Genomic DNA, 14,644 nt, shown 5'->3' with positions numbered 1-14,644 from the left:
GTGATCTACAAACGCATCTCATGAACTCTGTAGAAATGTTGTGGTTGCTCTGAAGCAATGCCTTTTCTTTCTTGTTTACCTCCTACACACACACACACACACACACACACAAACACACACACTATCAAACCACCATCCTCTTTCCAGCTACGATTGTTGCAACTGTGTGATGCAGTGTAGTCATTTCAGTGGTAACAGTTGCAACAATCTTCTTCTTCAGTCTTCTTCAGCTGTCTTTTTTTAATGTGAGAGCTGTTCCTGTGGTGGTTTGGTCTAGCTATTAAGGGGAAAACAGCTATCATCAATTTGTAGTTTTTGTAAAATCTCTTGAGTTAAAAGGAGTTTGAAGCAAAAGAAAAAAAATCGGACCTGGTTCATTTCTTCTAGAAAAGCTGTACTTCAGAACGTTTGGCCTGTCTGCTCCTTCAGTCAACTTGAAGCCTGTCATAGAGTCTGACGCCACATCACATCATTGGCAATAGTCGCTGAGGTCGTTTGTCCTTCCCCTGACAGATGGCGGGATGCTAAGAGGAAGCGAGGCACACCCTCCGAATGCCCTGGCTGATAAGTGACCTCATTACATCTTCACTGGGCATGTTTTTCTTATTCACAGAACACCATGATGATGGCTGGCTCCCGGGAGACCTTGGCTTTTGAGCCATGCCAAGTGTTCGGACTTTCTGAGAGTTTTTCTTTACTTGGCTCATGTCACACAAGCGGTTTCCAGGACTATCACTATCAGCACTTTAATATACACGTCAAATGTACCACATCTTTAATCCCTCTTCACTAGTTGCCTGCAAGGATATTCGTCGCTTGAAAATGTTCTGTTTGAGTGGACTGAAACAAAAGCGATGCAAAGACAGCAGACCTTAAACATGTTATGTAAGTCTCCTCTATCTGCCCCTTACTCATCCACACACAATACACACAAACACCCTCCTCATAAAAACTACTCAAAACCCTAATGTTAGCCATAATATGTTGTGTCCGTGCCCAGAAGCACTCAGACTCGGGGTTACAGTGCTGCAGCTGTAAGTAATTCTCTCTCTGTTTCTGTTTTTCCCTCTTTCTCTCCTCATCCTCCCCTGTGTCTGGAGAATGTAAACATCAAGCGGGAAGCCAAATCTCTGCCATCACAACCTTTCTTACAGCTGATCTGGAGACAGGGCTACACTGCCCGGGAGTCTGAGCCTGAAACAGTCTAATGTATACAGAGGGTGAAGTGTGATTAGTGTTTGGATTTTGATGCTTCAACAGTTTGTTGATAGTTTAACCCTATCCTGGAGCTTTCTTTTTAGATCAACATTTCAGCTATCCATCTCATGTGGATGACATACCTTGAAGTGTTTGCCATGGAAGTCAAACCATGGATGCAGAGCTAACAATCAAAATCATTCCTTCTTTATAGAGTCTTTTATTCCTGCTGACGGGGGCCTAAGGATGATGTCACAAACACTTTGTCCCAAAGCACAATATCACAACAGCAACATCTGGGAAACAATAACTGCCATACATTTCATGGTTCTCAAAGCATCATTCCTAATGACCGCCCTGACCTTTTGTCTGTTGCCACCATCAGGTTTAGGTTTTCCCTTGATGGACTTTATTTCAAGACAAGGTACCCAATGTCCATGCTGCTCAGTTTGAACCCCAGATGATATACAATAGGATGCCAAAAAAATTATTTATTATTATTATTATTATAAAAATGAACCATTTTTGTTTTGGACACTATAATGTTATTCTATTGTGAATATTCATGCTCCCCAGAGGATGATGCCTTTTAAATTTGGTGATTGCGCAAACTTTTTTGTAGAGCTCCCCCATCATTCTCTTGAAACTTTAACTAAAAACTAACAATTGAGGCGCCCGGATGGCCGAATTGGTAGAGCGGGCGCCCATATATAGAGGTTTACTCTTTGACGCAGCAGGCCCGGGTTTGACTCCGACCTGCGGCCCTTTGCTGCATGCCATTCCCTGCTCTCACACCTTTAATTTCTTCAGCTGTCCTGTCAATAAAGGCCTAAAAATGCCCCAAAAAAATTATTAATTATTAATTGTTGTTTCAAGTTATCCAGAAAAATAATGGCCAGAATTCCCAAATAATTTGTGAACCCCAGAGGGTAAAGGATGACTAAAATGTCAGGATTACATGTAATTTTTCTTTTTTTTTATTCCTGCTCTCCAGAGAATATACCCTTTCCATTTTGGACCATCCATGAGCTCTACTAGTGGGGCTTTAGACTTAATGTATTGTTTTGTATTTGATGTCACAATCATGTAGCAACTTCCATAAAATCTCTAAACGCACAGTAGCATGTTACTTGAAGCTCTTTAAAAGCCATTTCTCACAGAAACCTCCGTTCCCTGTACCCCCAAAGACGTGCACCCCCACTCACCCCCAACCTCTCAAACTGATTTCCAACCCCAAAATCCCAAGGCCATTTTCCCCCTCTTATTTCTTCCCCTGCTGAAGAATTTGAACAAATTACCTCCATATGTGTCTGAAGGAGCCCCATGGGAAAGGAGCCAAGAAGAATATACTGCTGACGGAACACAAACATTGACTTCATCAAACATCACAAGCAGCGTGCGCTGATGCTCTCCATATGCTCACCTGGCACCGGCAGCCATTTGCTGACAACACAGCAACATCTCACCAGTGAGGCTCTTTATCTTTTTGTGCCACATGTCGTCTAGTATCTAAGATGAGGAGGTGGATGGAGGTTGGTCATGCTGGTTGCTATCACCAATGAAGTAACATGTCACCGTGTAGAGGAGGGCATGTTTTTCCTCAGGCCTTCACATGATAAGGCAATCGAAAGATAACAAAGATTCAGTGTGTCAATCAAATGTAAATGTTGCGTACTTATAATGTAACAGAGGTGAACGAAATCCCAGAACCCCTCTAAAGGGCCTCACGTGTTTCCAGTTAGTAACCAGAGAAACAGCAAAGGGGGGGAAGCATGGGACAGGACAGAAATATAGAGAAAAGAAAAAAAAAAAAAAGGAGCACATTAGTAAGACGGGGTATAACTTTTCACTGTGTGATTAATTTTAAATCTCAGGTACCACACTTGTTCTCACCGAAACCTGTATTTCTTTTGGCACCTGGCCAGAGGCTTTTGACCTTTTACACTTTCTTTCTCATGTCACTCGGCAGGCGCTCGGTTGTGACCTTTTGAAGCAATGAATACATGTCTCTGGAGAAAGATCACTTGCGGGCCTAACAGAGAAAAATCACCCAATCAACTGCTATATTTCACGCAATCATCAATGTGTCTGGAGCTGTAGTTCTCCCTCAATGCTGACCTCCAACATAAGGAATGTGTGATTCACCGGGGGAGGAGAAGGGTGGACTCTGGTCCTATCTAACTAACGCCAAGCTGCACTATAACAGAGCTACAGGTTGATCCAGAGGAATCCTCCTCCCCTGGCATCTCTAGCACCACAACTTGCACACAGAGAGTGAGGGGGAGAGATCGTCAAGGATTTGGCAATAACAGCCTTTCTGAGTAGGAGCGGAGCAATGAAAATGCAGGGGGTTTAATCGTGTAGCATTCCATTTGGATCCGCTACTCAGCTGTCTGACGTGTTGTTTAATGGCGATTAGAGAGCAGAATCAGAAATCAAGAAACAAGCCAGGTGACGTAAGACTGAAGAACTGTAGAACAGAGCTACTGCTGTGTCATGTCCACTAGTGTAGTTGTTAAATGTGTTTGACGGCAACACTTAGTTGTGATTTTGACAGATCATATAAAACTTTCATATATAGCCTAATGTGGCGGAAAATATCTTTCCAAATCACATTCTAAATGCTGGCTTGGCAACATATTTGGCAACACGGGCTGTTGACAGTTGCAGCAGGCAGCTGTTTTCAGTGAAAAAGTTCTATAAACCGAATGCATACTACATGCTCAGCACCAAACGGCAGACAGACAACGTAATGACAAATGAACGTAGTGGTGTATTTAGCAGCTAAAGAAAAGAGCCAGGTATTTCCCTCAGGAGTTAGTGGAAAGCAAAACAGAGCTAAAAGGAAAGTGAATATTGGACTTTTGTCATTTGTTTTGGACTTTTTGGATTTGTCAGACGGACATTAATCTCTAAACAGATACTATATATTTGGTATCTGAAGGATTCTGGTTTCCATTTGTAGTCCGTTTGTAATTCGAGTAGTATGATCAATTAATGTTTTAGCGGGCTTTGGTTGCATGCAGGTAAACAGGAAGCCCCGAAATATTGGCCCCAGAGGATAATCGTCGTCAGACTGATAGCTGATGGGTTCCAAGATTGAATGGACACAAACCAGACTCTAAATGAATGCTAATGTTGCTCTATGTCTGCAAGATGTGTAAATAGACAACTGTTTGCTTACATGTTCACCATTAGAACTCTAATATTGTGTTTACAGCTTGTTGCACTACCCCCAAGTGACCAAAAAATTCATTTAATGCAGGTTTAAAAAAGGAAAAAAGGGAAGGGGAGGGCGATGAATGTAGGAAGAGGGATGTACATTGATAGTCAGCATTGATTGAAACACTCTCCCTGTGGTATCAGTATTGATATAGATCAATAATCCATAATTGTAACTGTTTATAAATTCCTAGATGCCCATGCACCAGACTATTTACAGATTGAGAGCAGCGTAGGTATAATACTAGGCATGGGGAAACGTTTGAATCTAAATCCTTTCGTGTGGGGGCTAAAATTTGGAACAGATGACGTGACATTTTTGGAATCTATTATACTGCAGTTGTATAGGTGTAAAAACCTTTTATTTAATGAAATGGAAAGAGGAAAGATGAATGTATTTTAGTAAATATGTAGATTTTGGTCTGTAATGTAGCAGAAGCACAGCTGTCTTTATTGCTATGGTAAGATTTCTTGCAGTAGAAACGAAATAAGGAAGAAATGAGGCTGTACCAGGGAGGACATTAAACCAGAATCACCAGAATTTTCTTTTCTAAGGAAGGATAGGATAGAAGGGGTTTATAAAGCTCTTCTTTTTGGCACCGGGTGCTTTAGCTCCTCCTGACCCGGGGCGATGGAGACGCCAGAGTGATGCCTGGCCGTTCTCCTGGGCTCTGAGAGGAAAATCCTGTTTAACGTCTCCACAATAACATTGCCTGGGGTTATTTATTCAGGAATGTTAATGTGCTTAGAATCTACTGGCCCCTGTGGCCTCTGACACAGGCTCCTCTGGGCTTTCCTATCAAGTATTCGATCAGGCACAGCACAAGCTCTTTGGTGCCGCTGCCATCTGTTTAAACAACAAAGATTGATGCAGCAGGAATCTATGGATGACCCTGCAGTCAGACTGCACGGGCAATCTATTTGTGCCATAGTGCATTCTTACAATGTGCATCTCCGTTTATGTTTTTCTTCAGTTTCACATTGCAATATGCAAGTTGGAAGTTGATGTTGCAAGCCTTTCAGTGGAAATTACTGTAATGGACTTCTTGGTATGCCTCTCACGCACTGTAAACACTGTATTTATGTGTTTTCTCAGCTCCAGGATATGTGCTTTATGTCATGGTTTGAACAAACACAACACAATTACAGGATGTAAATGGACCTCTCCATACATATGAGATCCATTACTTTTCCACACTCATTTAGTCTCTTTGTAGGTTCCTAAATGGAAACACATGCACTGAGCAGCATGATCACCTCACTAAAAATTCATAAGTGGCGGGAGTTATTAACTTACTGTTTCTCCTTTCAATTTTGGGATACACTTTACTTGAAGTTATCTACACACGTTAGAGTTAGAGTTAGAGTTAGGGTTAGAGTTAGAGTTAGAGTTAGAGTTAGAGTTAGAGTTAGAGTTAGAGTTAGAGTTAGAGTTAGAGTTAGAGTTAGAGTTAGGGTTCATGTGTCATGACTGTCATGATGTGTCATGTGTTCATGCCAGTATCATGTCACTCATATGTAGATACCTTCAAGTAAAGTGTTACCCAATTTTGTGTAGAATCTTAAAGGAAATTTTGAGAAATATGCAAATTTTTGGCCTAGAGTTAGATTAGAAGATAGATACCATTCTTATATTTGTTCACTAAATATGAAACTACAGCTAGCAGCCGACTAACTTAGCTTAGCATAAAGACTGGAAACAAGGGGAAACAGCTAGCGTGGCCCTGTCCAACAAAATCCACCTACCAGCACCTCTAAAGCTCTCAAGTTTCTCGTGTACTGTACATTTGACATGTGAAGATTTCCACACTTGAAAGCTTATTTTTCTTGGTAAATTTATACGAACCATTGAGTGATTTCTGGCATAATTGTGCTGTAAAGTCCAGGGGTCCCCTCCCTCCCTGATTGGCTTCTTTTCCACGAGGGTCTTTCCACAGACCATGTGAACCTGGAGGATTTCCTGGCCCACTGGCCTCAGTTGTTAGGCTGTTTTTCTGACCCTTGACTCAATGCATGCAAACACACGCAACGCTTCAGGGGAATTTAGGCTACACCATGAGGATGGTAAAATAGCTATTCCTATTTTCCAATTCACATGTTCTCTGTGTATAAGAGACTAAAGGATACATTCAATCCACATGAGTGAATGTGGTTTCATTTTCATTTCTCTGCTCTTCACATTTCAGGTAGTTTGGCAAATAAATCCCCTAATACTCCCCTAATAACCCCCCCACATCCTCTTTACGATTCATAGTAAATCACACTTAATTGCATTGACAGATGCTGTAAAATCCTATCTGCTCACAATGCTGGCCTTTCAATGACATCCACAATTTGACCATTTTTGTATGTTTATGTACGTTTATGATTTCCCTAAAACTGGAAGTAAGAGGCCCCGACTCGTAAAAAACATAACTCTTTCTGTGTGTAACATTTGTATGCTTACCCTCTACCTTGTGTAACGTTGACCCCATGGTCACTCCACACTGCCCTGAAAACACTTGCTCATATGTGGGTAGTTTTATAGCTCTCCCCTGGGGTCGCAGTAACCTGATTTTTTTCCATCATTCCAACTTCCCACTCGCTTTTTCAAGGAAATTACAAGAATGTTGTGTCAAGTACGGTATGACATATTCACTGTCAGTATTATTCCCTTTCTGATGAAGTCATGGAATGTGCTCACAGCAGTCAAGTGTGTTTGTCAAGAAACTTGGAGAATTAATGGCTAAAGCTCTCCTATAAAATTACAGAAAACATATTTTTTATGATTCCTAAGTAAACGAGATGACCTCAGAGTGTTGACTTAAGGCTCAGTTTTCAGCGTAACCTCATCAATGAAACTTTATCTGTACTCTTAAGAAAACAGAGGTAATAAATGAAATCCCAGAGTTGCAAAAATCAGGCTTGATTGTTCAACCTCTGAGAATGTCATCAAATGCCTCAGTGCTTAGAAATGTTGAGAGCCTGCTGCCATCTACAGGCCTTTTCGGAGGAAACATGTTAATTTGATTCTAGTTGGCTGATATAATTTAAAGCTTTTTAATCATGAACATTATCAACAGCTGTAACAATACAGTGACTAACGGTGTAAGATCTAGTTATGTGTACAAACATTATCTTAAACCAATTCTTTAATCTCTCCAAAGGTTCTTGGCTGTTACTCAACTTGTGTGTGTGCCTTTGCTTCTTGGTTAATCATTTCTGGTTCTATAAATCCTGTACCTTGACATATTTCAGTTCAAAATATGAAATTAATCCACAACAGTAACTAAGAGGATTCATTTTTGAATGCACCAAAAAAGTATTTTAAGCATATATACATATTTCAACAAAATCCCTTCTTATATTCACCTGGAACTGCCCTTTATAACTCCAGTGTTATACTAGTCTCCACAGAGCAGCTCCAGTAAAATCAACCAGGGGATTCTGTTGCACTCTTGAGATTTAAGAGTAAATGTGACTGGACTTTATGGGGCTCTGAACTGTGGAGCAAACCCACTGAGGGAGGTGAGGCTATAGTGAGAAATATGTCATCTTTTAAATAACACTTAAGTAAGCTCGAGATTCCTTCTTTAAAACATGGTTCTACCCTACTTCGTATTTTTGTTGTAGGCTAATGAGTTGCTCTCTTATTTGTTGTGGTACTGAAATGAAGATATTTAGTAACCACTCTACACTGACTGAACGTTCTTTCCATAGTGTGTATGTTTGTGTGAGACATACACTAACTTGTGTTAATGGTATATTCATATCTAGCACTAACAGGTCTGTGTTGCGGCAGTGTCTGTCTCCCTCTAACAGTGGCCAATGGTAAAACCCTCCTTAATGTTTTTCTTATTGTCTCCAAGCTGACTCCCACTGTCTGTCTTTTCTTTTCACATAAAATAAATGTTTCTTCTGAGGTCTCAGCTTAATTTTCTGAAGCATCATAAACTTATTTTCAGTCATGCATTCGGCAAGCTGCTTTACTTTTTCTAAGGCTGCCACTGCATCATCAATGTGTATTATACACTCCAGACTTAAACAATGCACTTAATGCACAACTGGTCCTATCCCTTAATCATGAAGATGCTGGCAGCTCCCATAATATAACCGCTGCCCTGATTTTGAAAGGCATCAATATGGGACAAGATTGCAGATGAATAAAAATAAATCATCTATTTAAGTGGGTAGCAGATGTTAGCTTCCTCGCTGCTTATTCGGCCAGTCTCTGTGTCTAAAAGTGGGCCGTGTAACTATACAGAACTGTTTCTTCTATAGAGTATCTTTAGAAAGTCTTAAGCACTTCCACACCGCTAAGTATACAAATTAAACTATTTTATGACACAAAATGTCTCAAAACATATTTGTACATGGCAGTTAAATTTACTAATATTTTGGACAGTGTAGCACCGTACAGTGTGCCCAGCTCCTGCTGTCCCAAATATGGACTGTGCACTTATAATCTAAATACATATAATTTTAATTTTTTCTTACAAACCAAATGTATTTAAGTGCTCTGGGTCAGTATTTATACATTTTAAAACATAAACCTTTATCACCAGAATACTTGCTACCAACAAACCAAATGAATGAACAAACAAACACAAAAATGAATATTACTTTGTTGGTTTGGGCAGTGACTATAGTTAACACTAAATAATAATATATAATTATGCTATATATAATTTCATGAGATTCTATGTTTTTAACCAGCATTAGCCAGATACACTTGGTTTTAATAACTTAAAGTAACGTTACTCAGGTGGTAAATGTTAGCATATTTTTAATGTTAGCTAGCGTTATTGTGAGCAAAGTTACTTTCTTGGAACAAAATATTTCTTATGAAAAGTTAGAGAAGAAGCATAACTCATAGAACTGTAGAGCTGTTTCTACAATAATATAATGTTGCTTTGGGACCAATGCATTTTGTTACAGGGAGCGACATTTTCGATTGACAGTAAACATTAGTTAGAAGGTTAGCTAATTTGGCTAGCTAACATAGCCTTATTACATTCAGTAAGCGATTTGCGTTTGAGTGGGGATGAGGGGGGATGCTATCCCCTTTGTTGACAAAATAACCAAAATGCATGTCCCTTGTTAACCTGCCATTCTCCCTCTCCAATGGCTTGCTGGCCCTAGGCCCTACAAGTTGCCAGTGTGAAACAGGGCTAAAGGTTAAAAAAAGGAACTTGCTCACGTTTGTGTTGTCCAATCACAGGACTTCTTTGTCATGTCATCAGAACATAAACTGTTCCAACCCATGGGCTTAGGTTAACCATGGGTTAACAATGTGTGTGTGTGACAAGAGACTAAATCATCCCAGGGTCAACTCATAGCCCAGGGCTAAGAATATGCAGTGTGAAATGGGCTTTAGGCTACCTGATAAGGCATAATTCGATTCATACGTGCCTATTATGAATTTGTATTCACTTTATGTCTAAAATCAGTTATACGTTATACCATACATTATATGGACATGCATTTAAGCATGCTGCCTGCATCTCATCTCATCTCATGTTACCATGAGGACATTGGGGAGTTGACCCCAGGGCAGGACAGTTACTCATGGAGAGATTTAGTCTGTGTAGACACTGTAAATTATAGGTATTGCCTAATTTATAGGCCCCTAGCCTACATTACATTTTATATACCTAAAATACCTATAGGCTATAACTACAGGTTTTCTGGCTTTAGGTAAATTCGGATGACATATTTTTTTTTATAATGCTACATAATCAAATATAGCTAAGTTAAAGACGGTAAATCATCATGTGATTTCACAGCCGAATAGGTATGGCTACGTATGTGCGCACAGGTGTTACTGAAGCCTCTCCATGTGAATGCTTGTATGAAACTCCAACCATTGTTTGAGGACTACACAAAGAGCATTTCCACTTTCCAGCATCACATTCTGGGCTACATTCCATCAATACCTCTGTAGCATGAATGGTGACAGCAGTCAGCAGGACAGGTGATATGCTCGTTCACACTTCCAGCGTTTTCATGGCTTGTTATGCGCCTCTGCAGCAGGTTTGTCGTTCGTGATCATGGTTTATTGTGGAGTGTTCAGGAATATAACGTGTGGGATTTTGTTGTAAGTGGAGCAGTGTGGGAGATGTGTGTGTGTGTGTGTGTGTGTGTGTGTGTGTGTGTGTGTGTGTGTGTGTGTGTGTGTGTGTGTGTGTGTGTGTGTGTGTGTGTGTGTGTGTGTGTGTGTGTGTGCGTGAACTCCCGCTGGGGGGGTCTAACATCTCACAGTGGAACGCTGAAGTGCCTTTACGCACAAGCTCTCGTCCATCTAAAGCCACGGTCGGAAGACTCGGAATTAATTACTGCGCGGTGGGATGGCAGAGGAAATCCTCAACGATTCCTTCCCAGATCTGAAAGAAGTGGAAAATAAGGTTGGCAGGAAAACACCGGAAAGTCTTCTGATTTGGATGAGGGATGCTGCGGACCGCGAAGATGGTTGGAGGTCTGATGTGGTCGACAGGGGAGACCGCAGCTCTGCCTTCGCCGGTAGCTTTGCCGACAAAATAAGCAATTTAAAACAAGACATGGTAAAAGAATCCTGTCGTCTTCTCCGCAATACATCTATCATATTATAGACACTGTATGTATGCTATGAATTTTTCTAGATGGACAAAATCTTCTGTATTGTAGTGACTCAGCAGGGTGTGAACTGTTTGAGTGCGCCTGCCTGTACCTGCGCATCTTCCATGTTTAGGCAAAGCCAAAATTTGCACAACTTGTTCAGGAATAACTTCTCTCATATTCTGATTACATGTTTTTGTCTGAACTCCAGAAGAGTTCCGTTCTGAGCTGCTTCACCTGCTTATTGTTTTTATTTCTAATGACAGATACTGTCACCTGTCTCCGCCACACCCTTCACTTGGCTTCTCTCTCATTCACCTCCATTCACTTTACACATTCTAACTGGATTCCTTTGCTTATTCTCTGAGCACCTTGTACCTCACCTTTGTTCCTCCCTCATTCTTCTCTGTTTGTTTGCTCTTTTCTTGAGCTCGTATTGCAGTCAAATGAGCACAGACAGGTGTCAGAACGATTAATGGGGCCCTTGAGAGCGTTTAAAGTGCTATTATGCTTTTTGGCTTTTTCCCTTTCCTTTATTGTGTTATATATCTTTTTGTGCATGTTATAGGTTTACAAAGTTAAAAAGCCCAAAGTCCACCCCAAAGGGACTTACCTTAGAGAAAACACTGTTCACAAACTGCTCCAAACAGCTCTATTGTAGTCCAGCCTTTACTTCGAACACGTTATAATGCTCGCCTAGCTGCTAGCGTGGCACGCCCTCATACTCTGCTTCTGACTGGCTAGTAGTCCTTACCTAGCTACTGCATGTGTGACTCCCCCAACAAAGATGGAACAGAAATGAGATGTCTCACTCTGTAGCTAAAACAGAGAGCTCAACACACAGGGTGAAAAGAGGAGCTGCAGCAGTGTGCAGTACAACAAAAATATAGTTTTTTTTATTAAACCATGTAAACCTATTCTGATATAACCTCTAAATACAATTATGAACCTGAAAATGAGCCTAATATGAGCACTTTAAATCCACACAGCTTTCTCAGCTCTCCTGATACATAGCCTATAACTGCAGTGCACACACGCACACGCACACACTTTATTTTCACTTGTATCATGCTTATCTTTTTCTCACTATTAATGCAGAGGTGGCTGCGTTCTGCCGATGTGAGGATTCTGCGCCAGCTGGTGGCTGTGCACGAGGGTATCGAGGCCATGCGTTGGCTGATGGAGGAGCGGGGTGGCCTAGCCAGCCATGGCAGCAGCTTAACAGGCAGCCTGAGCAGCCTGGTGACTGTGGAGGAGCAAGGGCCCTGGATGTCCCCCTGCAGGTACAGTACAGTGTTTAGTTTGACAGGTGTACAGAAAACCTGTTCTCACTGAAAATGTGTGCTTATTTTTAAGTTATACCCAGGTATACCCATACCAAGACCAATATCTTACCAAAATATTGGTGTAGTATGGATTATTATCACGATGGGTATTTGCATTGCAGAAATGCGACAATATATGTCCAGATAAAAGACCTGTAAACATAAAATGTATTCTGCACTTAACCAAAACCATTTTATGTCACATTTATCACAGTTATCACATTTGGCATTTATTCCGCAGTCCTGTGAAGATAGGTATGGCAATGTGAGACTACATTTGGCATATTCATCAGTGTTCTGAAGAGTATATAACAGTGAATTTTTACGATATGAAAAATGTGTACTTTTCTTAGGATTTGATAGGCTACTGTGAGAATACACAGACAAGCAATATAGTAAAACACAAACTTGAACTGAAAATGTTCTAACATCCTTCTAAATGTCCACAATGAATTTTGGGGAAGTTCATGCAGTGTAGCCTCTGAAACCTAAAACAAAGAAATTAAGTTTCCCAAACAGTATTAGTATGTGTACTTTACTGCTGCATTTTGTTTTTAACCAGTGATTCAGAAAAAAAGAAGCTTTTGATCGCAGAATCACCCTGGAAGCAGATTTAAAGCATTGTCAGTTTAAGGGCTCAGGCTTTATATGTGGCTTAGTATTTCTACCATTGCTCCCACAGAGGAAGCCAGAGTCCAACTCAGGATTTGACTGAAACCGCCTCTGGTGAGGAATTAGCAGATCACCCACCGCACGCTGGGGATGGTGATTCAAACCACAAGAGCTACTTTGACATGCTAATCCCCGAGTCTACCGATGCAAGACCCCCTCGTCCTTCCAGGCATGGGGAGCCATCATCTAGTCCTGCCAGTGGTTTGGTTAGTGCCAAATTACAAAGGTCACAACCACAGGACTCAGGTGTAGCTCCATTAAAAGACATCAAAGATGGTGCTGACAGCATCAGAAGAGCTCTTTTCAGATCTAACAGGGCAAGAAGAGAAGTGAAAGCGGACACTGGTAGTTTTCCCCTCACTAAACAGTCAGGGGAGACACAGACAGAGCATCAAACTCAGGAGACTTTCAGATCCTCTCAGAACAAAAAGATGGTAGAGGAAGAGAGTGTGCATAATAGAGAGACGGCTTTGCTGGGCTATGATGCTCAGTGGTGCTGGGTGGAGTCACAGGACGATGTGACGTTTCTATGATCTTCTATATTGCACGTTTTAAATGTTTGATATTTGGTTTGAAGCTATTCCCTTCAACAGTTTAAAATGCAAGTTGACACTGATGAATGAATGATGAGTGATTCCTAAAGATTAATGTTTTACTGTCTCTTTTTTCCTACTCTTTGGCTTTTGATTAGAATGTATGCTGTTTGATGTGTGTATTTAAGGAGTTCCAAAAATACCAACAAAAAAAACTTTTATTAAAAGTAAAAGAAATCACAAATATGAAGGAACTCTAGAAGATATTGAGAGATCTTTATATAGTGAATGTTTTACTAGGGACTTGAATTGCAGAGATATTGATCATGAACTCTGTTTTCTGTCTTTTTCATTCAATTGCATTTGATTGTCTTATCTCATTCATAAGACAAGAATGGCTGCCAATACTGTCTTGTGCTTATTTCTCATATATTGTCCAGTCTCTTTGAATTCTTTCACATTTATGGATTTAAGGCAACATTTAAGCTGTGAGGATTTTAAAAATGATGCTGCAATTATGCATTTTGTTCTTTTTAAATTGTTATATCTGTTGGTAATAAACAAGTCTTTATTGATGATCTTAGTTGTCTCTTAACCCAAACAGCAGAGAAGTATGAATTTGCTGAATGAATGTGTGTAATTTCGGTCTTTAGTCTTGGTGAAATAAGTCCTAATCATGTTAAAATGAAGGCATTTCAGCTGTTCCTATAGGCCAGAGTTACCTTCCTTGGTTCTCTCAAGCTTGGTCTTTTATTGTAAACATTATAATTAACACAAGCACTGTGTACATGGACTAATATATTCAATTTAATTAAATTAAATTTTTATTTATATTGTCAAATCATAATAGGAGTTATCTCAGGCCACTTTACAGATAGAGTAGGTCTAGACCACACTCTTTTTTTCTTCTTTATTTACAAAGACCCAATAATATATGCTATACCCAATTCAATTTGGTGCATTATGTTTTGCGTTATCAACCAAAAGTTGTCATTTATGTGACTTTTTTTAGTTTTATTAAATTTAATATCTTTATTGAGTTTTCTTTTCTGTTTACATGTGTCAATACATTCATCATTAAAATCATTTACTCTTTTCATTGTCCTATCCCTTTACCACAAG

General features: G+C 40.2%; 1 protein-coding gene across 2 annotated transcripts; it reads left to right on the top strand.

The window, feature by feature from the left end:
* The first annotated feature begins 10,600 nt into the window (after positions 1-10,600).
* LOC120568034 (leucine rich adaptor protein 1-like) lies at positions 10,601-14,101 on the top strand. 2 transcript variants are annotated; one of them, XM_039815219.1, is made up of 3 exons: positions 10,601-10,917; positions 12,091-12,275; positions 13,000-14,101. In XM_039815219.1, exons 1-3 carry the CDS (start codon positions 10,846-10,848, stop codon positions 13,520-13,522), a joined length of 780 nt encoding a protein of 259 aa, XP_039671153.1. In that variant the 5' UTR covers positions 10,601-10,845; the 3' UTR covers positions 13,523-14,101. The 2 variants fall into 2 exon arrangements, with proteins under 2 accessions (XP_039671153.1, XP_039671152.1); XM_039815218.1 differs by having other exon boundaries at positions 10,601-10,958.
* The last annotated feature ends 543 nt before the right edge of the window (positions 14,102-14,644 follow it).

Source organism: Perca fluviatilis, chromosome 11, assembly GCF_010015445.1.
Source record: "Perca fluviatilis chromosome 11, GENO_Pfluv_1.0, whole genome shotgun sequence".
Lineage (NCBI taxonomy): Eukaryota > Metazoa > Chordata > Actinopteri > Perciformes > Percidae > Perca > Perca fluviatilis.
This window is presented reverse-complemented; position numbering and strand designations above follow the sequence as displayed.